The following is a 25,506-nucleotide window of genomic DNA, read 5'->3' on the forward strand; positions in this document are numbered from 1 at the left end:
AATATGAAGAAAACTTGTAAGTAGTCATTGTTTAAGGGGGTAGGGGCAGAAGGAAAGAGAATTTTTTTTTTGAGAGAGAGAATCTTAAGCAGGCTCCATGCCCAGTGTGGAGCTGCACTCAGCGCTGTATCTCGCGACCCTGAGCTCATGACCTGAACCCAAATCAAGAGTTGGATGTTTAACTGAGCCACTCTAGTGCTCCAACCTGTAAATATTCATTGATAACAAGCCCTAAATGGGTCAACAATTTATGTATATTAGTTTTCTTTTGTTGTGTAACAAATTATTACAAATTTAGCAGCTTAAAACAATCCCATTTATTATCTCATTGTTTCTTATTTATTCATTTATTTATTTGAGAGAGAGAAAGTGAGAGCACATGCATGCACATAAGGTGGTGATGGGGAGGGCAGAGGGGGGAAGGAGAGAGAAATTCCCAAGTGGTTTCCACATCCAGTGCAGAGTGGGTCCCATGACCCTGAGATCAGGACCTGATTCAAAATCAAGAGTTGGTTGCTTATTCAACTGAGCCACACAGCTGCCCCTTTTATCTCATAGTTTCTGTGGGTAGGGAGAGCCAGCACAGATTAGCTGGGTTCACTGCTTAGAATCTCATTATGCTGAAATCAAGATACAGATCTTACTTGGCTTATGATGGAGTTATGTCACAATAAACTTAGTGTAAGTTGAGAATGAATTTATTTTTTTAAGATTTTATTTAAAAAAATAAAGATTTTATTTATTCATTCATGACAGACACAGACAGGGAGAGGCAGAGACACATAGGCAGAGAGAGGCAGAAGCAGGCTCCATGCAGGGAGCCTGATGCGGGACTCGATCCTGGGACTATAGGACCATGCCCCGAGCCAAAGGCAGGCACTAAACTGCTGAGCCACCCAGGGATCCCCGAAAATGAATTTAATACACCTAACCTACTAAACATCATAGCTTAGCCTAGTCTACCTTAAACATGCTCGGAACATTTACATTAGCTTATAGTTGGGCAAAATCATCTAACACAAAGCCTATTTTACAACAAAGTGTTGATTGTCTCCTGTAATTTATTAAATAGTGTACTAAAAGTGAAAAATGGAATGATTATATGGGTACAGAATGGTTGTAAGTACATTGGTTGTTTACTCTTGTGATTGCACAACTGACTGGGAGCTGTGGCTTGCTGCCACTGCCGGCATCAAGAGAGAATATTGCAGTGCATATCAATAGCCCAGGAAAAGACCAAAATTCAAAATATGGTTTCTATATAATGTGTATCACTTCTGCATCATCATAAAGTCAAAAAATTATAGGTCAAACCACCATAATTCGGGAACCAGGAGTTTGGGATGCTCTTCCAAGGTCACATAGTTATTGGCAGAATTCGGTTTCTTGTACTTGTTAGGACTGAGACTCTCAGCTCCTAGAGGCCACCAGCAGGTCTCTTCACAATGTTCTCTACATGGGCAGTTTATGGTATAGCAGTTTGCTTCTTCAAGGCTAACAAAAGAGTTTATGTTGCTCTCATTTGCTGAGATAGAGTCCTATATAACCTAAAGTAATCATGAGGATGCTATATCATCACCTTTGCCATATTCTATGGATTAGAAGCAAGTCACAGTTTCTACAGCACTCAAGAGGAAGGGATTATACAGGGTGTGACAAACTGCATGTCATTTCAGGGTATGTCCACCACAGTAAAGCAGGTACTAAATATGATAGGAAAGGTAAAGTACCCATATTGTTCACTCAAACAACATTTACAGATGACTTACAATAGGCAAAGAACTTCATCTCTATACTTGAGGACATATAGGTAGCTATAAATAAGTTGGATATATACATACATTCTACACCAAAATACACCAAAATAAATTACATATGAATGAAAACAATTTTTTTAAGATTTTATTTATTTATTCATGAGAGACACACAGAGAGAGGCAGAGACACAGGCAGAGGGAGAAGCAGGCTCCATGCAGGGAGCCCAACACAGGACTCGATCCCAAGACTCCAGGATCACGCCCTGGGCCAAAGGCAGGCGCTAAACCAATGAGCCACCTAGGGATCCCCAAAAACAATTTTAATATAACAATGAAACCATAACTAACCATAACAGTACTAGGAGGAATCACAGGAAAAATTTTGTTTCTTATCTCAGAGCAGGGAGGGAAGATGCTCTTATTTTTAAGATTTTATTTATTTATTCATGAGAGAGGCAGATTCAGAGAGAGGCAGAGACATAGGCAGAGGGAGAGGCAGGCTCCATGCAGGGAGCCTGATGTGGGATCCGATCCCGTGGACTCTGGGATCCTGCCCTGAGCTGAAGACAAAGGCTCAACGGCTGAGCCACCCAGGCATCCCCTTATTTTATTTTTTTTAAGTAATCTCCACACCTAATGTGGGGCTCAAACTTACAACCCCAAGATCAAGCGTGTCATGCTCTACAGACTGAGCCATCCAGGCACCCTGACAAAAGATTTTTAAATATAGTTTTAATATTTTTTGTGCTATGAGTGAAGTTAAGAATCTTTTCATATATTTCTGAGTCATGTATTTCCTTTTCTGTGCTCTATCTTTTGTTTCTTTTAAAATTGGGATAATGGGGATGCCTGGGTGGCTCAGCAGTTGAGTGTTTGCTTTTGGCTCAGGGCACAATTCCAGAGTCCCAGGATCAAGTCCTGCACCAGGCTCCCCACAGGGAGCCTGCTTCTCCCTCTGCCTATGTCTCTGCCTCTTTCTTTCTGTGTCTCTCATGAATAAAAATTTTGTTTCTTAGAGCAGGGAGGGGAGATGCTTTTCTTTTTTTTTAAGATTTTATGTATTTATTCATGAGAGACACAGAAAGAAAGAGGCAGAGACATAGGCAGATGGAGAAGCAGGCTCCATGTAGGAGGCCCCATGTCAGACTCCATCCTGGGACTCCGGAATCACACCCTGAACCAAAGGCAGATGCTCAACTGCTGAGCCACCCATGCATCCCTCAAATCCATTTTTAATTATTATTTTTTTTTAGCTGTACTTATTTTTTAAATGATGGGAATTCCACTTCCAAATGGCAATGTGAGGAATTCTGCACATCTGCTCTCAAGTGAAACACTGATAACTGGTAAAAATTATTTTTTAAACACACAAACAACCATTTAAACTCTCTGGAAATTGTCCTAAGGGCAGAGAGCAAATGAAAAACATATTTATCCAAGAAAATCTAAATCTGAGTAAGAAGAGTAAGAGTCTGGCATTTGAGTAAGACCTACAATCTCTTCCTTGACCCTGTTTCAGCATGACTGAAGCTCCACTCTCAGGTCCCAGTCAAGGATTATGGTACTTCCCCAGAAGGGGCATTTCTCAACCATTCCTAGCTCCAGTGGCAGAGGCTAAATTCCCAGCAATTGAGGCCAAGAGATAGAGGATTCCCTTCCTCTGCCCAGCCCTGAATCATAGAGGGGAGGCTCTAGCCAGGTGCAGTAGGACAAAAATACTGGAGCCCTGACGGCCCTTGCCCAGCTAGTTAGTAGGGTAGAGGTTTCACACTGGCAAACCAAGAAGACCAGAGGCTACTAGTCCTTTCCAGCACCCTGGTCATAAAATTGGGGTGTCACTCCAAAAGGCTACTGTCCCTGTCCAGATCTCCAGAGTAGAAGCTCAGAAATTTAGCATAGGAAGAGGGGCAGTCCTCAAGAACTATAAAAAATCCACAATTAATATCATACTTAATGGTGAAAAAACGAATGTTTTCTCCCTGAAATTAGAAACAAGACAAGGATGTCTACTCTAACCATTTCTATTCAACACTGGAAGTTTGAGTTAGAACAATTAGGAAAGGGAAACAGATAAGATGCATCTATATTAGAAAGGAAGAAGGAAACTATTTCGATTTACAGATGACATGATTTTGCATATAGAATCCCAAGAAGCTCACTAAAAAACAACAGAATAAGTGAGTTCCAATAACTAATAAGCCAGATTACAGGATACAAAATCAATATACAAAAATCAATTGTATTTCTTTACAAACTAAACAAAAAATGAAGTTTAAAAATTCCATTTAGATGCTTGGGTGGCTCAGCACTAGAGCGTCTGCCTTTGGCTCAGGGTGTGATCCCACAGTCCTGGGATCGAGTCCCACTGCCTGGAGCCTGCTTCTCCCTCTGCCTGTGTCTCTGCCTCTCTCTGTGTGTCTCTCATGAATAAAAATTCCATTTATAACAGCATCAAAAAATATTTAGGAATAGGTTTATCAAAAGAAGTATGAAACTTCACTCTGAAAACTATAGAATATTGTTGAAAGAAATTAAAGACCTTGAAAAATGGAAAGATATCCCATGTTTATGAATCAGAAGAAGTGGCATTGTTAAGATGTCAATATGCTCCAAATTGATCTGTGGATATAAGGTAATACCCATCAAAATTCCAGCTGTCAAAAAAAAAATCCCAGCTGTCTTCTTTGCAGAAATTGATAAGCTGATTCTAAAGTTCATATAGAAATTCAAGGGATCCCTAATAGTTAAAACAATCTTGAAAAAGAAAAAAGTTACAAGACTCACCCTTAACCAATTTCAAAACTCGGTATAGGCATACCTTGGAGATACTGTGGGTTGGGTTCCAGACCACTGCAATAAAGCAAATAAATGTCACAATAAAGTGAGTCAAATGAGTTTGTTTTCCCAGTGCATATAAAAGTTATGCTATACTGTAATCTATTGATTGTGGAATAGTATTATGTCTAAAAAAGCAACATACATACTTTATTCACAAAAAATAAAATATTTTATTGCTGGGGTGCATGGCTGGCTCAATGGATAGAACATGCAAGTCTTGATCTCAGGGTCATGAGCTTGAGCCCCTTGTTGGGTGTGGAGCCTACTTAAAAAATATATTATTGCTTAAAAATCTCTAAACATCATCTGAGCTTTCAGTGAATCATAATCTTTTTGCTGGAGGAAGGTGTTGCCTTGAGGTTAATGGCTGCTGACTGATCAGGGTGGTGGCTGCTGAAGGTTGGGTGGCTGTGGCAATTTCTTAAAATAAGACAATGAAGTTTGCCCCGTCAATGGACTCCTCCTTTCACAAACAAGTTTTCTGTAGCATGTGATGCAGTTTGATAACGTTTTACCAACAGTAGAACTTATTTTAAAACTGGGGTCAGTACTCTCAAATCCTGCCACTGCTTTATCAACTAAATTTATATAAACTTTTAGGTTCTTTGTTGTTATTTCAACAATCTTCACAGCATCTTCACCAGGAGTAGATTCCATCTCAAGAAACCCCTTCCTTTGCTCATCCATGAGAAGCAACTCCTCATCCATTAAAGTTGTATCATGAGATTACAGCAATTCAGTCCCATCTTCAAACTCTACTTCTAAATCTAGTTTTTTTTGCTATTTCCATCACATCTGCAGTTACTTTCTCCACTAATGTCTGGAATCCTCCAAGACATCCATGAGGGTTGGAAATCGATTTCTTCCAAACTCCCGTCAATGCTGATTTTTTTTAAAGTAGGCTCCACACCCAACATGGGGCTTAAACTAAAAACTCTGAGATCAAGTTTTACATGCTAAAAAAAAAAGAGAGAGAGTCACATGCTCTACCAATTGAGCCAGCCAGGCACCCCTCAATGTTGATATTTTGTCCTCTTCCCATAAATCACAAATGTTCATAATGGCATCTAGAACGGTGAGTCCTTTCCAAAAGTTTTCAATTTACTCTGCCCAGATCTATCAGAGGAATCATAATCTATGGCAGTTATGTTCCAAAACATATTTCTTAAATAATAAGACTTAAAAGTCAAAATTACTCCTGGATCCATGGGCTGCAGAATGGATGTTGTGTTGCCAGGCATGAAAACAACATGAATCTCATTGTAGGGAGGCCTGGCTGGCTCAGCTGTTAAGCGTCTGCCTTCAGCTCAGGGTGTGATCCTGGAGTCCTGGGATCGAGTCCCACATTGGGCTCCCTGCATGGAGCCTGCTTCTCCGTTTGCGTATGTCTCTGCCTCTCTCTCTCTCTCTCTCTCTCACTCTGTGTGTGTGTGTGTGTGTGTGTCTCATGAATAAATAAATAAAATCTTTAAAAAAACGGATCTCATTTTACATCTTCATCAGAGCTCTTGGGTGATAAAATGCATTGTTAATGAGCAGTAATATTTGAAAAGAATCTTTTCTGAGCAAGCAACAGGCCTCAACAATTGGCCTTAAAATATTCAGTGAACCATGTTGCAAACAGATGTGCTGTCATCTAGGCTTTGTTGTTCCATTAATAGAGCACACGCAGAGTAGATTTATCATAGTTCTCTATTTTATTTTTTAGTAAACTCTACCTCCAACATGGGGCTGGAACTCACAACCCAAGGTCAAGAGTCACATGTTCTACCAACTGAGCTAGCCAGGTGTCCCGATTTAGCAAAATTCTTAAGGGACGTAAGATTTTCAAAATGATAAATAACCATTGCCATTCAACTTAAAGTCACCAGCTGCATTAAACTAACAAGAAAGCTGTCCTGTCCTTTGAAGCTTTGAAGTCAGGCACTGATTTCTCCTCTTTAACTATGAAAATCCCAAATGGTATCTTTCTCCAATATAAGGCTGTTTCCTCTACATTGAGCATCTGTTGTTTAGCGTAGCCACCTGTATCAATTATCTTAGCAGGATCTTCTGGATAACCTGCTGCTGCTTCTACATCAGCATTTGCTGCTTCACCTTGTGCTTTTGTTAGGAAATGGCTTCTTTCCTTCAACTTCATGAACCCACCTCTGCTAGCTTCAGAGTTTTCTTCTACAGCTTTCTCACCTCTCAGCCTTCATAGAATTGAAGAGAGTTAGGCTTGTTCTGGATTAGGCTTTGACCTAAGGGAATGTTGTGGCTGGTTTAATCTTCTACCTAGACCACTAAAACTTTCCCCCACATCAGCAAGAAGGCTGTTTCACCTTCTTATCATTCATGTGTCCACTGGAGTAGCACTTTTAATTTTCTTCAAGAACTTTTCCTTTGCATTCACAACATGGCTGTTTGGTACAAGAGGCCTAGCTTTCAGGCTTTCTCAGCTTTCAACATGCCTTCCTGCACTAAGCTTAATTATTTCTAGCTTTTGATTTAAAATGAGAGACATATGACTCTTCCTTTCACTTGAACACTTAGAGGCCACTATGGGGTTATTAATTGGCCTAATTTTGATATTGCTGTATCTTGGATAATAGGGAGGCCTGAGGGGAGGGAGAGAGATGGGGAATGGTTGGTGGATGGAGCAATCAGAACATGGGACATTTACCAATTAAGTTTGCTACCTTATATGGGCACAGTTCATGGCAGCCCCAAAACAATTAAAAACAGCAACATCAGGAATTCCTGGGTAGCTCAACGGTTGAGCGTCTGCCTTTGGCTCAGGGCATGATCCCAGGGTCCTGGGATCGAATCCCACATCAGGCTCCCTGCATGGAGCCTGCTTCTCCCTCTGCCTGTGTCTCTGCTTCTCTCTCTCTCTCTCTCTCTCTCTCTCTCTCTCTCATGAATATATAAATAACATCTTAAAAAAAAAGAACAGCAAACCAAAGACCACTATCCACAGACCATCATAACATAATTGAGAGAATTACCAAAATGTGACACAGAGACATGAAGTGAGCAAATACCAGTGGAAAAATGATGCCCATGGACTTGCTCAATGCAGGGTTGGTACAAACCTTCAGTTTGTAGAAAAACTGAATATATGTGGTAGGTAGCAAAGCAAGGTTTATTGAGCCATAGCAAAGTGATAGTACAGAGCTCCCAAGGAGGGAGGGGACCCAAGAGGGTTGCCCAAATATGCAATATGTGTGAAGTGCAATAAAACAAAGGGCAATAAAATAAGGTATACTTGCATAAAGTTGCAGTAATCAAGACAGTGTGGTATTGGCATAAGGATAGACATATATATCGATGCAATAGAATTAAAAGTCCAGAAATAAACCTTCACATTTATGGTCAATTGATTTTTGACAAAGGTACCAAGATAATTCAAAGGGGGATAGAATAATCTTTTCAACAACTTGTGCTGGGACAACTAGACATTTTACATACAAAAGAATGATTTTGGACTCCCACCTCACACCATGCACAAAAATTAACTTGGGGCATCTCATTGGCTTGGTCGGTAGAGCATCTCAGAGTTGTGTGTTTGAGCCCCACATTGGGTGTAGAGATTATTTTATTTTATTTTTTAAGATTTTATTTATTTATTCATGAGAGACACAGAGAGAGAGGCAGAGACACAGGCAGAGGGAGAAGTAGGTTCCCTGCAAGGGGTTGGGGGGAGCCTGATGCAGGACTCCATCCCAGGACCCCAGGATCATGACCTGAGCCAAAGGTAGACACTCAACCACTGAGCCACCCAGGGGCCCCTAGAGATTTTTTTTTTTAATTTTAATTGTTACAAAATTAACTCAAAATCAGTCAAAGACCTAAATGTTAGAGCTGAAAATATAAAGTTCTTGCAGCCTGGCTAGCTCAGTCAGTATAGCTTGTGACTCTTAATCTTAGAGTACTGAGTTCAAGCCCCATATTTGGGTAGAATTTATTTTTAAAGAGTATTAAAAATAAAATATAAAATTCTCATTATAAAACAGGTGTAAATTTTTATGACCCAGATTTGGCAATGGATCTCTAAATATGACAATAAAAGCATGAGCAAAAGAATTACAAACACGAATCAAGCTCCATCAAAATTAACTTTTGTTTTTCAAATGACACCGTCAGGAAAGTGAAAAGACAACCTATAGGAGAAAATATTTGTAAGTCATTTATCTGATAAAAAGTTTGTATCTAGAATATATAAAGAACTCTTACAATCTAATAATAACAAGATAACAACTTTACATCCACTAGGATGACTATTATTTAAAAAAAAAACAGAAAATAACAAGTGTTAACAAAAATATGAGAAACTGGAACCCTTGTAAGTTGGTAATATAAAATGTTTCAGCCACTGTGGAAAACAGTATTTTTGTTCCTAAAAAATAAAACATAGAATTACTAAATGATCCAACAATTCTACTTCTGAGTATATACTGAAAAGAAGTGAAAGCAAGGACTTGAGCAGTTATTTTGTACACCCATGTTCATAGCAGTATTTTTCACAATAACCAAAAGGTAGAATAACTCACATGTCAATCAACAAGCAAATGAATAAATGAAATGTGGCACATACATACAATATTATTCAGCCTTAAAAAGGAAGGTCATTTTGACATATGCTACAAAATAGATGAATCTTGAAGTCATTATGTTAGGGGAAATAAGTCAGTCACAAAAGGACAAATATTGTAAGATTCCACTTACATGAGGTTTCTAGAGTAGTCAAATGCATAGAGACCACATAGAATGGTGGTTGCCAGAGACTGGGGGAAGAGAAGACAGTTAGTATTTAATGGGTACAGGGTTTTGGTTGGGGAAGATGAAAAGTTCTGAAAATGGATGGTGGCAATGGTTACACAATAATATGAATATATTTAATGCCACAGAAATGTACACTTAAAAACGGTTAAAATGGTAAACTTTATGTTTTGTATATTTTACCACAACAAAAAAGTAAGACAACCCAATTTAAAAATGAACAAAGAATCTAAATAAACATTTCTCTAGTAAAAATATGCTAATGGCAAAAAGAATATGAAAAGATGTTCAGTATCACTAACCATCAGGAAAATGTAAATCAAAACCAGAATAAGATACCATTTCATACCTACTAGGATTGCAATGACCAAAAAGACAGATAATAAATAAGGGTGCCTGGCTGGCTCAGTCAGTAGAGCATGTGACTTTTGATTTCAGGGTTATCAGTTTGAGCCCCATGTTGGATATAGAGATTACTTAAAACTAAAATCTTTTTTTAAAAAAGGTTTTATTTATTTATTTGAGAGAGAGGGAGCCCAAGCAAGGGGAGGCATAGAGGGAGAGGGAAAAGCAGACTCCCCACTGAGCACAGAGGCTGACATGGACTCAATTCCAGGACCCTGAGATTATGACCTGCGCCAAAGTCAGGTGCTTAACCAACTGAGCAGCCCAGGCTGCCCTAAAAATAAAATCTTTGAAGAAAAAAAAAGACAGATAATAACAGGCATTGATGAAGAGGAGGAGTAATTGGAACCCTCATATATTGCTGGTGGGAATGTAAAACGCTGTAGCCTTTGTGGAAAATATTATGACAGTTCCTCCAAAGGCTAAACACAGAATCACCAGATGACCCAGCAAATCTATAGCTAGATTTGAGAAATGAAAACATGCGTACACAAATACTGATAGCAGCATTATTAGTAATAGCCAAAGAAAGACAGAATCAACTCTAATGTCCATCAATCGATGAATGGATAAATAAAATGTGGGATGTTCATGCAATCAAATATTACTCATCAGTATAAAGAAATGAAGTACTAATACATGCCATAACATAACATGAATCTTGCAAACTCTGTGCTGAGTAAAAGGAGCCAGTCATAAAAGACCACATATCATATGATTCCATTTATATGAAATATCCAGAATAGGCACACCTATAGATATGGAAAGTAGATTAGTGGCTGTCAGAGGCTTGGGAGGGTTGAAACAAAATGGAAAATGACCGCTAATGGATATAGGGTTTCTTTCTGAGGTAACAAAAATATTCTAAAATGGATAATTGTGATAGTTTACAACTAAATTAAACCATTTATTTGAACTAAAAACCATTTATTTGTAGGTGAATTGTATGGCACGTGAATTAATAATCTTTCTTAAAAAATAGAGATGAGGGGCACCCGGGTAGTTCAGTCAGTTGGGCATCCAACTCTTGACTTTGGCTTGGGTCATGATCTCAGGGTGGTCAGATCAAGCCCCAAGTTGGGCTCTACACTCAGAGTGGAATTTGCTTGAGAGTCCCTCACCCTCTGCCCTTTCCCCAGCTCACACACATAAGCAAGTGCTCACATTTTTTTTCTTTCTCTCTCCGGAAAAAAAAAAGAGATGAAAAATTTTTTTTCAAATATTTTATTTATTTATTCACGAGAGACCCACAGAGAGAGGCAGAGACATAGGCAGAAGGAGAAGTAGGGAGCCGGATGTGGGACTCAATCCCAGGACCCTGGGAACATGACCTGAGCCAAAGGCAGACACTCAACTACTGAGCTACACAGGTGCCCAAAGAGGTAAAATTTTTTAAAGAGAGACACTTTAGGTATATACAAATATAATCTCTCTCTATATATATATATCTAATAGATGATAGAAAAAAAGAGAGAAGATAGATAAATAGATCGATTGATCTCCAATACATATTAAGTGAATCAAGGTGCAGTGAAATGGTACCAGTTCTCCTAAAAAGAGGAAAAATTAGATACATATCCACAATTGCTTATATATGCAGTTTACCTCCATTACTTTTCTCAACCAGGGTTTACAGAAGAAAACCCTATTGAAAATTATTTGTGTGACTATTCTCTCAATTCTTCCAAGAACTGCAAAAAAACTAATGCCATTCTAGTTGCAGGGGGGACAAATTTATTCATTACATACAACGGATGCTTTAGGCATTAGGGCTGGGCTGCAAAAGGATAAACAAGAAACTGAAAACGCTCATTGCCACTGGGAGATGAATGTGAGAGAAATATTTCCGGGTATGCTCTTTTATAACTTTTGAATTTTGAACCAAAAAGGAAATGATACAAGAATTTAAAATAAGTTTATTTATGAAAAAAGGAAGAAAAATTAAACTAAAGCTGGATATAAGAATTAATGAAGTATACTTTTTTCTTATAAGACAGTAGATACTATGATGGTTGAGGGGGTTGGGCAAAATGGGTGAAGGGTAGAGGGAGATACAGGCCTACAAAAATAGAAGGATAATTCACACATGTGTTTTTTAAAAAGTAGGTACTAAAGCTTGTTTACTAGCTGAGGGCAAGATTCTATGAAGGAGATAGAAAGGTTGAAGAAATAAAAAAAAAGGAGAAATAATTTTGGCCTAATCAGGATCCTGTAGAGATGGGAGGATATAGACTCTGAGCACAGGTAGCAGGATTAGCTTTTCACAGAAGGAGGGAGACAGGAAAGGCTGAGCACAAACATAACTAAATTTTGAAGTAGAGGAGCTGGTATTTAGCTTCAATTTTCTTTTTTTAAAAATATTTTTTTTATTTATGAGAGACACAGAGAGGCAGAGACATAGGCAGAAGGGGAAGCAGGCTCCCTGCAAGGAGCCTGATGTGGGACTCGATCCTGGATTCCTGGATCCCGAGATCACGCCCTGGGCCGAAGGCAGAAGCTCAACCACTGAACCACCCAGGCATCCCTTCAATTTTCTTTTTGAAGGGGAGGCAAGAACATCTTCAGAAAGGGAAGGAACAGAGACGGAGCAGGCAACCTGAGAAGAGAGGTGAGAGAAGGTTTGAAACAGCATCTATTGGGATTGGGAGCAAAAGCTGCCTGGTTACAGTAAAAGCACTGATAGGTCATTGTGGTTCCACTATATTTCACTGGGGCATTGTGCATTTCACCTGGGGCTCCACATTTCAGGAGACCCACTGCCCACAGCTACAGTGTACATTTGGGTCAAGGCAGTCAAGATGGAAAGCTTTCGAGTGGTTCCTGGGTGGCTCAGTTGGCTAAGCATCAGACTCCTGATTTCAGCTCAGGTTGTGTCTCACAGTAATGAAGAATAGTTAGAAGAAAGGCAGGGACAAGCCCCTACCCACCCTCTGCCCTAAGAGGAAATCACTCTTAAAAGGATTTTACACCATGGGACACCTGGGTGGCTCAGCGGTTGGGCATCTGCCTTCAGCTCAGGGTGTGGTCCTGGGGCCCCAGATCCAGTCCTGCCTCCGGCTCCCTGCATGGAGCCTGCTTCTCTCTCTGCCTGTGTCTCTGCCTCTCTCTTTCTGTGTCTCTCATGAATAAATAAATAAAATCTTTTTTAAAAAAGGATTTTACACCAGCATGGAAGGAGTCCTCCACCATTTCCCACGTGATAGGTAGATGACAAAAACCTGATTGGATAATAGGCACATGGAGGGTTAATCAGATCAAAACAGCCAGCCAACAAGCCCATAAAAACCCCTAGATCTAAATGCCAAGTTGGCAACCTTCTCTGGTCCCCTCCCTCTTTGGGAGCTTTGTACTATGGCTCAGTAAGCTTTACTATCACTCAATAAACTTTGCTGCCCACCACTCTTCATCTGATCTTCATTCTTCAAAGTGGCATGACCAAGAACCGCAGACACTAAAGGGGAAGAAATCCTGTAACACTGGGGTGCCTGGGTGGCTCCGTTGGTTAAACATCTGCCTTTGGCTCAGGTCATAATCCCAGGGTCCTGGAATTGAGCCCCATATTGGGCACCCTGCTAAGCAGGGAGCCTGTTTCTTCCTCTGTTCCTCCTCCTGCTCCTGTGCTCTCTCTCTCAAATAAATAAGTAAAATCTTTAAAAATAAAAAAAAAATCTTAAAAAAAAGAAATCCTTGGGCAGCCCCAGTGGCACAGCGGTTTAGCGCCACCTGCAGCCTGGGATGTGATCCTGGGGACCCAGGATCAAGTCCCATATCGGGCTTCCTGCAGGGAGCCTGCTTCTCCCTCTGCCTGTGTCTCTGCCTCTCACTTAGCTCTCTCTGAATGAATAAATAAATAAATCTTAAAAAAAAAGAAATCCTTTAACAGTGGTTGTGGTCCCCACGTGGGGCTCTGTACTTAGCATGGAGTCTGCTTGAGATTCTCTCTCTCCCTCTGCCCCTCCCCGATTCTCTAAAATAAATAAATAAAATCTTTAAAAAAAAAAACGGTAAGTTTTCCAGAAACACCATCACATGAGTACTTGCTGAAAAAGCTAGAACTTTTGAGTATAAATAAAGTGAATCTAAGAAGGGGCAGATGAGGGATCCCTGGGTGGCGCAGTGGTTTGGCGCTTGCCTTTGGCCCAGGGCGCGATCCTGGAGACCCGGGATCGAATCCCACATCAGGCTCCCGGTGCATGGAGCCTGCTTCTCCCTCTGCCTGTGTCTCTGCCTCTCTCTCTCTCTCTCTCTCTCTCTCTGTGACTATCATAAATAAATAAAAATTAAAAAAAAAAATTTAAGAAGGGGCAGATGAGAACGGAGCCACAGACAATGGTCAAATATGTGATGACTTGCCATATAAAAGAGGGTAGAATTAGGAGACTTTCTAACTTTAAGATTCTCTGATTTGTTCCTTACTATTGTTATCATCCCAAAAAGACTATACATATCCACTGGTTGATGAATAAATCTTTATAAGGACTGCAAATAGCCCACTCCTGAAATGATGTGCATTAGAATGCAGTGGATTAAGGAATGAATGAAAGGGGAGAAAAGAGATAGTAAATATGACTACACTTTTCAAAAGCAGGGCTATGAAGGAAAAGCAAAAAATACATTTAGCTAAAGAGAAATTTAGAATTCAGAAGGGTACAATAATATCTAATAGCATATTTCATCAATTCAAAGATGAACATGTCTTCATGTTTTTAAAATTTCTGAAATTGGAACGCATCTTATAATTAAAGGAATCTCACAAGTGCTGTTGGCGAGGCAGCAGTGGTGATGCAGCTGTCACTGTCTGACACCTTCTGGTAAAATCAAGAAAGCACCTGTATCAACATTTGTAGAATGCGGGCACCTGGCTGGCTCAGTTGGTAGAGCATGCCACTCTCGATCTCTGGGTCGTGAGTTCGAGCCCCACACTGGGTATAGAGATTACTAATGAAAAAATTGTAGAATGGTTGTCAGCAACGTGGAAGAAAACCTTGGACAACAGAATACTTTTACCCCCATAAACTGTATATCACCAATGTTCTTAATGACAGAAAGAATAACATTATGTGGAAAATCCAGAACATGTGGACTGAGCCAAAAAGTAATTCAGAGGAGTCAAATTCCAAATGTGAAGATGGTTTAGGGTCGCCTGGGTGGCTTAGTCCATTAAGCATCCGATTGTTGATTTCAGCTCAGGTCCTGATCTCAAGGTATAAGATTGAGCCCTGGGGCAGGCTCCATGCTCAGCAGGGAGTCTGTTTCCCTCTCTCTCTCTCTCTCTCTCTCTCTCTCTCTCTCTCCCTCCCTCCCTCCCTCCCTCCCCCTCTGCTGCTCCCCCTGTTCACACTCTAGTGTGCACTCTCTCTTTCTCAAATAAATAAATAAAATCTTTTAAAAAATAAATAAAAGCAAATGTGAGGAAGTTTTAGAAATATTTTATCCAACTTATTTCATTTCAGTGTTCTTTCTCATGTGAGCACATGAGTAATATATGATAAAAATCCATTTCTAAATAAGTCATAAAGAACACTGAATAATCATAAAATATAAATTACAAAAGATAAAATAGTATTATATCACAATTTAATTGGCAGTATTTTGTTCTTTCTTACAGCTGCATAAAACAAGCACATCTTGGACAGTACCTATCAGAATACCATACAGCAGATGCAAAATAATACTCATTTATTGGGCATTAACAGATGTATTCATTCATTTATTCAACAAACATTTACTTAAGATTTACTATATGCCAGGTACTAGAAGCTAGATATACAAAGGTGAATAAAACAGACATAGTCTTCATTTTCATTGAGCTTAATTACTAAATAAGACAGTAGTTCCCAAACTGGTCCCTCAAAACTAGTTCAAAAGATGCTCTAGTAAAAAAAAAAAAAATAGCTCTGGGGCCAGATTAGTTTCAGAAATGTTGCATACTAAATTCACTTCTTTGTGATGGACATTACCACATTAAAGGGTTTTCAAAATCCTGAGGTAATAAAGTTTGCTTAATTTTGTTTTACTCTGCATATTCCAAGCTTATAAATAATATAAATCCAGAGTCAGAATTGTGATGCATACTATAAAAAGAATTCCTACAAATCAACTGGGCAAAGGACACCAACAGTCAATTCACAGAAGAAATTACACCTGAGAAACTCCTGGGTGGCTCAGCAGTTGAGCGTCTCATCTGCCTTCAGCCCAGGGCGTGATCCTGGAGTCCCGGGATCAAGTCCTACATCAGGCTCCCTGCAGAGAGCCTGCATCTCCCTCTGCCTATGTCTCTGCCTCTGTGTGTGTGTGTGTGTGTGTCTCTCCATGAATAAATAAATAAAATCCTAAAAAAATTGCATCTGAAAAAATGCTTAACCTCACTCACATTTAAGAAATACAAAGTAAAACAATGACAGACCAGGCTTCTGGCCATCTTATTGGCAAAAATAGAAAATGACAGTGTTGTAAAGATGTGGGGAAGAAGATATTCCCACTCACTGCTAGCTGGAGTGTGGAGTGGGTCAATGTATTAACAGTGCAATTTGGCAATATCTATCAATTTTACTTCTATGAATTTCTCCTATAGAAATACTTACACAAGTGCTCAAAGATGCATATATAAAGGATGTTCACTGCAGCATTGTTTGAAGAGTGAAAAGCTGGAAAGAATCCAAATGTCTATCCACTGGGCATTGAATAAACTATATTGCATTCACACAAAGGTCTACCATGAAACCATTATAAAGATAAGAGAGTTCTAATTGAAGATCCCTGACTAAAGATATGTGCTTACTTACTTCCATTTTGACACCCCATTAAAATGGTAATAAAGGAATAAGCCCTTAATAGTGAAGAAAATGGGCTTAACCAACTTCTGGAAGATTTGAAATGTGTCAACTAATGAAACAGAACAGAACAAGCCAATGTATCTGGCAGAATCCCAGCAAGGCTCCCATTTCAGAGCTGGCAAGTATTCAAGGTCGAAATAAGAAGGCAATCTGAAAGCTGGGGAGTGAATTGAAAGTCTATCTATAAAACAAATGCCACCATTGGCTCACCATGATCCCTCCACCCATTATACCCATACTCAGTATAGTTAACCTAATCTTTACCACTTAACAAAAAAGAAAGAAAAGAAAAGAGAAAAAAGAAAGGAAGAGAATTCAATAGAAACAGAATAAACACTTGGAGAAGACTGAAGGGTAGTATAGGTATTTGCACCCCATAGCAAGTGAAAATTCTTCTTTAAAAAAACAAAAAACAGGGATCCCTGGGTGGCGCAGCGGTTTAGCGCCTGCCTTTGGCCCAGGGCACGATCCTAGAGACCGGAGATTGAATCCCATGCTGGGCTCCCGGTGCATGGAGCCTGCTTCTCCCTCTGCCTGTGTCTCTGCCTCTCTCTCTCTCTCTCTCTCTCTCTCTCTCTCTGTGACTATCATAAATAAATAAAAATTTTTAAAAAAAGAACTAAAAAAAAAAATAAAAAACAAAACAAAAAAACAAAACAAAACCTTGAAGGGCACCTGGGTATCTCAGCTGATTAAGCATCTGCCTTAGGCTCAGGTCATGATCCCAGGGTTCTGAGATCAAGTTTCCGCCCACATCGGGCTCCCTCTTCATCAGGGAGCCTGCTTATCCCTCTTCCTCTGCCTCTCTCTCTCTCTCAAATAAATAAATAAAATCTTAAAAAAAATCTTGGGGCTCCTGGGTGGCTCAGGTGGTTAAGTATCTGACTCTTGATCTCAGCTCAGGTCTTAGTTTCAGGGTCTTGAGTTCAAGCCTTATGCTGAGCTCCACAGTTGTGGAGCCTACTTAAAAAAAAAAATAAAATAAATTCTAAAACTTACTTATCTATTTTTTAATTAAGCTCTACACCCAACATGGGGCTCAAACTCATGAGATTAAGAGTTGTATGCTAAAAAAAAGAGAGTTATATGCTCTACCAACTGAGCCAGCTAGGTGCCTTAAGTGATAACTCTTCTTAATCTGGCATTTGGAGACTCCAGCCTAAAGACAGCTTCCAAACACAAGTCTACAGAAAAGGTTGCTTGCTAGTCATAATCTCTGACCAGTTACACTGATGTATATAGTCCAATCCCTTATTCAGAGGAGAGATCTAGTGAGAAAGTGGATCTACATACATGAAGTGGAAGAACCTATATCAATGAACTATTCTTTCATTTATAAAAAGACTATAAGAAATGTGAAGAAAAACAGTATTAAAGGGGCTCCTGGCTGCCAAGATCAAGAGTCACATGCTCCACTGACTGAGCCAGCCAGGTATTCCAAAATCAGATTTCTCATTAACAACACGAAATGTTAAAATAACACTTTAAAATTCTGAGGGAAAACTACCCTGAACCTAGAATTTAAAACCTAGCCAAGAGGTATCCCTGGGTGGCTCAGCGGTTGAGCAACCTGCCTTCAGCCCAGGGCATGATCCTGGAATCCCGGGACCCAGTCCCACATCGGGCTCCCTGCATGGAGCCTGCTTCTCCCTCTGCCTGTGTGTCTGCCTCTCTCTCTCTCTCTCTCTCTCTCTCTCTCTCATGAATAAATAAATAAAATCTTTTTTAAAAAGTTTTAAAATAAATAAATAAATAAATAAATAAATAAATAAATAAATAAAACCTAGCCAAATCACCAATCAAGTAGGAGCACAAAAAGATATTTTCAAAGATGTAAGGACTCAAAAGAATACCTCCATATATACCTTTTCTTTATATGTTACTTGAAGATATACTCCAATAAAACTAGGGTAAATCCCAAAAAGAAAAACACAAGAAATAATTGATTTAACTCTTAAATCCAGGGACAAAAAAAACTCCAAGATAACTGTGAAGTAGGCCTGGAAAGCAATCATTTCAACTTATAAGAATTTAGGGTTCTGGGACGCCTGGGTGGCTCAGCGGTTGAGCATCTGCCTTTGGCTCAGGCATGATCCTGGAGACCCGGGATCGAGTCCCACACCTGGCTTCTTGCAAGGATCCTGCTTCTCCCTCTGCCTGTGTCTCTGACCCTCTCTCTCTCTCTTTCTGTGTCTCCCATGAATAAATAAATAAAATCTTTAAAAAAAGAATTTAGGATTCTGGGGTGCCTGAGTGGCTCACTCAGTTAAGCATCTGCCATTGGTTCAGGTCATGATCCCAGGGCCCTGGGATTGAGCCCCACATTAGGCTCTCTGCTCAGCAGGGAGTGTGCTTCTCCCTCTGCCCCTCCCTCTGCTCATGCTCTGTCTGACACGCACTCTCTCTCAAATAAATATAAATATAAATATAAATATAATTAAAATCTTTTAAAAATTTAGGGTTCTACAGAAATAAAGTCTTCAGGGAGAATGATGTCTATTCCAAGTGATAGATTAAGAAACCAGAAAACATGAATGATTCGAAGAAATCATCTCTTTCCTCAAAAAGAAAATATAAAAGGCAATTAGAAGCTCTAGTAAAAAGGAACAAAAACTATATAAGAAAACAGTTACACTGGGAAACGAACTAGGGGTGGTGGAAGGGGAGGAGGGCGGGGGGTGAGGGTGAATGGGTGACAGGCACTGAGGGGGGCACTTGATGGCATGAGCACTGGGTGTTATTCTGTATGTTGGCAAATTGAACACCAATAAAAATAAATTTATTATTAAAAGAAAAAATAAAACAGTTACAGAAATATGAAGCAAGGGCAGCCCGGGTGGCTCAGCGGTTTAGCGCCATCTTCAGCCCAGGGCATGATCCTGGAGACCTGGGATCCAGTTCCACATCGGGCTCCCGGTGCATGGAGCCTGCTTCTCCCTCTGCCTGTGTCTCTGCCTCTCTCTCTCTCTGTGTGACTATCATAATTAATTAATTAATTAATTAATTAATTAAAAAAAGAAATATGAAGCAAGATTTCCATTTCTGGTTATATGGTAGACTGGGTATCTGAACCACCACAGAAAACCACTTAAGAGACTAGATAAAACATAGAACACCTTATTAAAAGCATCAAAGAACTGGTAAGATAGTAAGGAATTATTAAGATAAAATTAAAAAGCACCCTGTAAAGACATGGTGCAATGAAGCTACTTTTGTCCTAGACAAACCCAGTAACCTTCAGCTAAAATATTCATGGACTCCTAGGTCCATCCCAGGTAGAGAGTCTTTAAAAAGGTCCTCTTTCGAAAATGAGTGAAAATATCAGTGAGGGTGACAAAACATGAGCGACACCTAACTCTGGGAAACAAACAAGGGGTAGTGGAAAGGGAGGTGGGTGGGGGGTTGGGGTGACTGGGTGATAGGCACTGAGGGGGGCACTTGGCGGGATGAGAACTGGGTGTTATGCTATATGTTGGCAAATTGAACTCCAATAAATTTTTTTTAAAAAAAGGTCCTCTTTCTGTACCCCTGGGTTTTAGCTAGATCCTGAAAGGACTAAACCTTAGGGCAAACTAGAAGGTAACCTCATCAAACCATACTTTCCCAGCTCCAGAGGACTGAAAGAAAGGTTGCTTTGGCTTTGAACAGAGCAGAGGAGAGAATCATGTTTTTGAGAAACTGAACAATAAGATGGCCCTTGCACAAGTTTACAGCTCAAATACACAACATCTGGTGGTTCAAAAAACTTAATTTAGTTTACATGGTCCCAGACCATTACCCATAAGTCCCTAGCAGAAGCAAACATAAACACGTTTCTGAAAGTAAGGCCTTTTACCAGAGGCCTCAAAGACATTATCACAAGTAATTTTTTTATGAAAGAGGTTTTTTCAATTGTATTTATTTATTCCTGAGAGGCACAGAGAGGCACATATGCAGAGGGAGAAGCAGGCTCCCTGCAAGAAGCCCAATGTGGGACTTGATCCCAGATCCCAGTATCACACCCTGGGCCAAAGGCAGACGCCCAAACTGCTGAGCCACCTAGGTTTCTCCTCTTTTCTTCTTTTAAAAAGATTTTATTTATTTATTTATTTATTTATTTATTTATTTATTTATTCATGAGAGACACAGAGAGAGAGGCAGAGACATAGGCAGAGGGAGAAGCAGGCTCCCCATAGGGAGCCTGATGCAGGACTGGGTCCCAGGACTCCAGGATCATGCCCTGAGCTGAAGGCAGATGCTCAACCAGTGAGGCACCCAGGCACCCCAAGAATTTTCTTTTTTTAAAAAAAGGATTTATTTATTTATTTATTTATTTGAGAGAGACAGAGTGCGAGAGAGATCTCAAGGAGAGAGAGGAGCAGAGGAGAGAATCTCAGAATAGACTTCCTGCAAATTGTGAAGCCCAAAGACCTTGATCCCAAATTCTACAACTCACAAGATTATGACCTGAGCTGAAACCAAGAGTTGGGCACTCAAATGACTGAGCCACCCATGTGCCTCTATCACAATTTTCTGAGGAAAATGAGCAGCTGTCAAAAATTAGTAAAATAGACATTTCTCTAACCAGAAAAGTTATTTTAAAAAATATACTGCTGTTGAATCATTGTATTTGTATACCTGAAATTAATATGACACTGTATGTTCTCTATACTGGAATTAAAATTAAAAACTTTAGGGGTAAAAAAAAAACAAAACCTTTAGGGGTGCCTGGCTGACTCAGTTGGTGGATTATGAGACTCTTGACCCCGGGTTGTAAGTTTGAGCCCCATGTTGGGCGTAGAGATTACTTAAAAATAAAGTCTTTCTAAAAAAGCTTTAAAAAATATTGAAAATACCATTTTTTGACAAGGATGTGGAGTAATCTGAACTCTGATAACTCTGATCATTACTAATAGCAAAGTAAATTGGTACAACCACTTTGGAAAACTATTTGACAATACCTAATGAAGCTAAACATATAACTATTCTATGATTCAGCAATTCCACTTCTGGGTAAATTCAACAGAAATTAGTGCATATATTCATCAGAAAACATGTACAAGAATATTCATAGTGGCTTTATTCATAATAGTATGACATTAGAAATTATCCAAATGCCGATCAATGGGAGAATAAATGAATAAATGATGGCATATCCACACAAAGGAATATACTCAGCTTTAAAAGGGGACAGACTATTGATACAGGCAATAACATGAATGAATCTGAAAAACATGCTAAACAAAAGAATTCAGATACAAAAAGTACACACTGTTCAATTCCATTTATATGACATTCTACAAAAAGCACATCTACGGTGATGGGAAACAGATGATGAATGGTTTCCTGTTGCCATGGGGGTGGTGAGGGGAAATACTGACTGGGAAGGGCACAAAGGGATTTTCTGGGATGATAGAAATGTTCTCCCTTGATGGTGGTGGTGGTGGTGACACAGGTGTATTCACTTGTCAAAACTCATCAAACTGTACATCTAGAAATATACATTTTATTATATGTAAATACTACTTCAAAAGTTGGTTAAATTGCTTTGAATATATATATATAAGAAAATAATAATTGCAACTAAAACTCAATGGACAGGATAATTCTTGGAAGGTGGAAAGGTGGCATAGTTTTTTAATCCCCCAAGTCCTTTTTTGCTTTTGTTTTCATTTTTTTTTTAAGAGAGAGAGTGCATGAGCATAAATGTAGGGTGGGCAGAGGAAGTGAGAGAAAGAATACTGAGTAGCCTCCATGTCCAGCACAGAGCCTGACTTGGGGCTCCATCTCATGACCCTGAGATCACAACCTGAGACAAAATCAAGTCAGACACTCAACTGACTGAGCCACCCAGGCATCCCAAGTCCTTCTTTAAAAACAGAAAATATGATAGCAATTTCAAAAACCTATGGAGAATATCTGCAACAAAACTAGGTAACAAGATGACCCCTAAAATATGAAAAAGGGGCACAAATTACCAACAGCTACAAACATGTATGGAATCAGCAATTGTACAAAAGGAAGCAGAAGAAAGCAGTGGGGCATCTGACATGCCAGAGAATCACCAAATAGCCAAAGTTACTTTTGGAGAGTTTAGAAGGCCAATTTTAGGACAACAGTGAAAGTGGGAGAAGTTTTTTCATATTTCAATATTAGGGCAGTGGTAAAACCTAAAGAGGGTAGAATAATCTGGGCCTAGAGCAATGTGAGACCCCTGAACACTCAAAACTAATCAGCAGAAGTTCCATTCCAGGACAAAGCTCCACACTGAGGATAAACTGCTGGCAATAGAACCCAAACTACACAATATAGCAAGAAAGGCCCAGATGAAAATAGGGGAGGTGAGCAGCACCAGGTTATAATTTTTTTTAATATTACACAAAAGCAACAGAAGAGGGAGCTCAAAAGCCATGAAGGTAAAGAATCTACTTCAAATTCAGCCTCCTAAAATTAAAGACTTTTACATATAAAAATTAGCAACAGAAAAAGATAAAGGTCACATTTATAGTAAAAAAGAGTAAGGATAATAACACCCTTTGACAATGAAAACATAGCAGAAATATTACACTACAAAATATGAAAGCTACTATTTTAAAACAACTAAAAAGACATTAAGAAAAAGATGCAAGATATAAAAGAACAACAGAAATCAGAATTAGAAAAACTCAAAAGTTAGATATTAGAACTAAGGAAAGAATTGGAAATATAGGAATATATCAGAATTAAATTCTAAACTAGGAGTATAAGAGCAAATAAACTCAACACACAATGCCCTAAGAGAATCAGAAAATGAAAAGAAGAAACTTTTTTTAAACCAGAAAAAAAAGACATAAAAAGGATTTGAGGAAAAGCTATAAATTTAGAAGATAGTTAAAGAAAATCCAACATACATAGAAGAAAATCAAAGCAAGAGAACAGAATGAATAATAACAAATATAAGAAAGTTTTCTTGAGGTGCCTGGCTGACTCGGTTGGTGGAGAATGAGACTCTTGACCCTTGTTGTAGATTTGAGCCCCTCATTGGATGTAGAGATTACTTAAAAATAATACAATCTGTTAAAAAAAAAGTTTTCTTGAAATAGCTCTTAATAAAGACTTGACACAACATTTAGGATTGTGTAACTGAGAAAATTGACCCCAAATGACCAAATCATAAAATTAGCAGACTTTAAAGAAAAAAATTTTACATATGCAGGCAAAGAAAACAAGGGAAAGAAAATCAGCCAGTCATCAGATACATTGGCAGCAATGGCTTATCCCAGAAGAAAATAAAGGTACGTACACATAAAAATATGTGAGCCAAAGATTTTATATCCAGCCAAACTGACTGATATGGGTTGAACTGTGTTCACTAAAAATTCATATGTTGAAGCCCTAACTCCCAGTAACTCAGAATGTGACCATAATCGGAGACAGGACCTTTAAAAGGTGATGAAGTTAAAATGAGGCCATTAAGGTAGGTTATAATCCAATCTGATTGGTGTTCATATAAGAGGAAACTTGGGCACACAGAAATACCAAGGATGTGCAGGCACACAATAAAGACTGTGAAGGTGATCATCTGCAAGCCAAGTAGACAGGCCTCAGAACAAATCAAACCGGCCAACATTTTGGTTTTGGACTTGTAGCCTCCAGAACTGAGAAAATGAATTTCTGTTGTTTAATTCACCCAGTCTGTGATATTTTGTTATGACAGCCCTAGCAAACTAACACACTAACTTTCTAAAATAGAACCTATAAACTATTATCAACATGCAATCACACAGAAAAGACTGCTCTCATGAACACTTCCTGAGGAATATAATAGAGAATAAACCTCAGAAAACCAAAATAACTAGAAAAACATTGACATTAAGTACTGGTAGTGAACTCTAAATAAATATAACACACACACACAGAACTAAGATTCAGTGAAAGTTCTAGTTAATATTATAGTATGTAATTTCTGCAAAGGCAGGAAAATAGAGAGGGGATACACAAAAAAAAAATTTTAAGTAGTTTTTGCAACCATATTGGTGGTAGTAGTATTAATATTGTTATTCTGAGACAGCTGAGAATGTAAGTGGGATAAAGCAAATGAGTAATTCTGTGATAATCTATTCCTATTATCCCCTATTTCTTTGGGAACCAAGATCTTCCTTTCTTTCTTAAAAGAAAGGAGATTCAGATATAAGATAAAAATTAAGGAAAACCCTGTAGGCCTGAATTTGAATTAAAGCATCATGGTAAACTCAGGAGGCATTTTTCTTAAAATGCTTAGAAACAATGACCAGCCCTGTAGCTTTGAGCACTGCTAGCATCCAGAATGTGCTCTTGAAATACCATTTCTCACTAAAAAGAAACCAGGGTGTTTTTTTTTTTAAAGAAGTGGTTGAATGTCGTTCTGGGACAGAAAGTGTGTAAGATGAGTCTGAAATATCAAATGTTCAAATCCATGCATTCATAATGAATCCATTTTGTTAAAAAAATAAAACTATACATATTAGCACTATGCAAAGTGCCTTATAAAAGTAAAGCAAAGAGTTAACAGGGTTTATCCCTTGGGACCAGGTTATAGAGAATTTTTCTTTCAAAGTTGCAACTTTTTAGGTCGTTTAAAATTTAATGAGCATGTATTGCTTTTGTAATTAGCAAGAACGGCAATTAAAGAAAAGCATTTAAAAGAACCGTGGTAACAGCATAGTTCTGAGGAATCAGTTTATTTTCTTTTAAAGATTTTGTTTATTCATTCACGAGAAGCACAGAGACACAGGCGGAGGGAGAAGCAGGCTCCACGCAGGGGGCCTGATGTGGAACTGGATCCTGCGACTATATGATCACGCCTGGGCTGAAGGCAGATTCTCAACCGCTGAACCACCCAGGGATCCCCTGAGGAGTCAGTTTATAAAGTGAGTCATTCTCATTGACTTAATCAAAATTAAGCAATG

The 25,506-nt window shown here is 39.0% G+C and overlaps 1 protein-coding gene across 9 annotated transcripts in view; it reads right to left on the bottom strand.

The window, feature by feature from the left end:
* Positions 1 to 25,506, bottom strand: part of LOC121482858 (sorting nexin-12) — a 183,568-nt gene that overhangs the window by 40,666 nt on the left and 117,396 nt on the right. For 8 of the 9 annotated variants that reach the window (XR_005985647.1, XR_005985646.1, XR_005985645.1 and 5 more), the window contains 2 exons: positions 9,306 to 9,364; positions 4,576 to 4,607 (listed from right to left, as the gene is read on the bottom strand). Coding sequence is in view for 6 of the 9 variants with exons in the window: in XM_041740849.1 (XP_041596783.1) it covers positions 4,576 to 4,607; positions 9,306 to 9,364 (91 nt within the window). In the remaining 3 variants the exon portion in view is untranslated. The remainder of the gene's footprint in view (positions 1 to 4,575; positions 4,608 to 9,305; positions 9,365 to 25,506) is intronic. The other variant, XM_041740853.1, reaches the window with a different exon arrangement.

This window comes from Vulpes lagopus, chromosome X (genome assembly GCF_018345385.1).
Source record: "Vulpes lagopus strain Blue_001 chromosome X, ASM1834538v1, whole genome shotgun sequence".
Lineage (NCBI taxonomy): Eukaryota > Metazoa > Chordata > Mammalia > Carnivora > Canidae > Vulpes > Vulpes lagopus.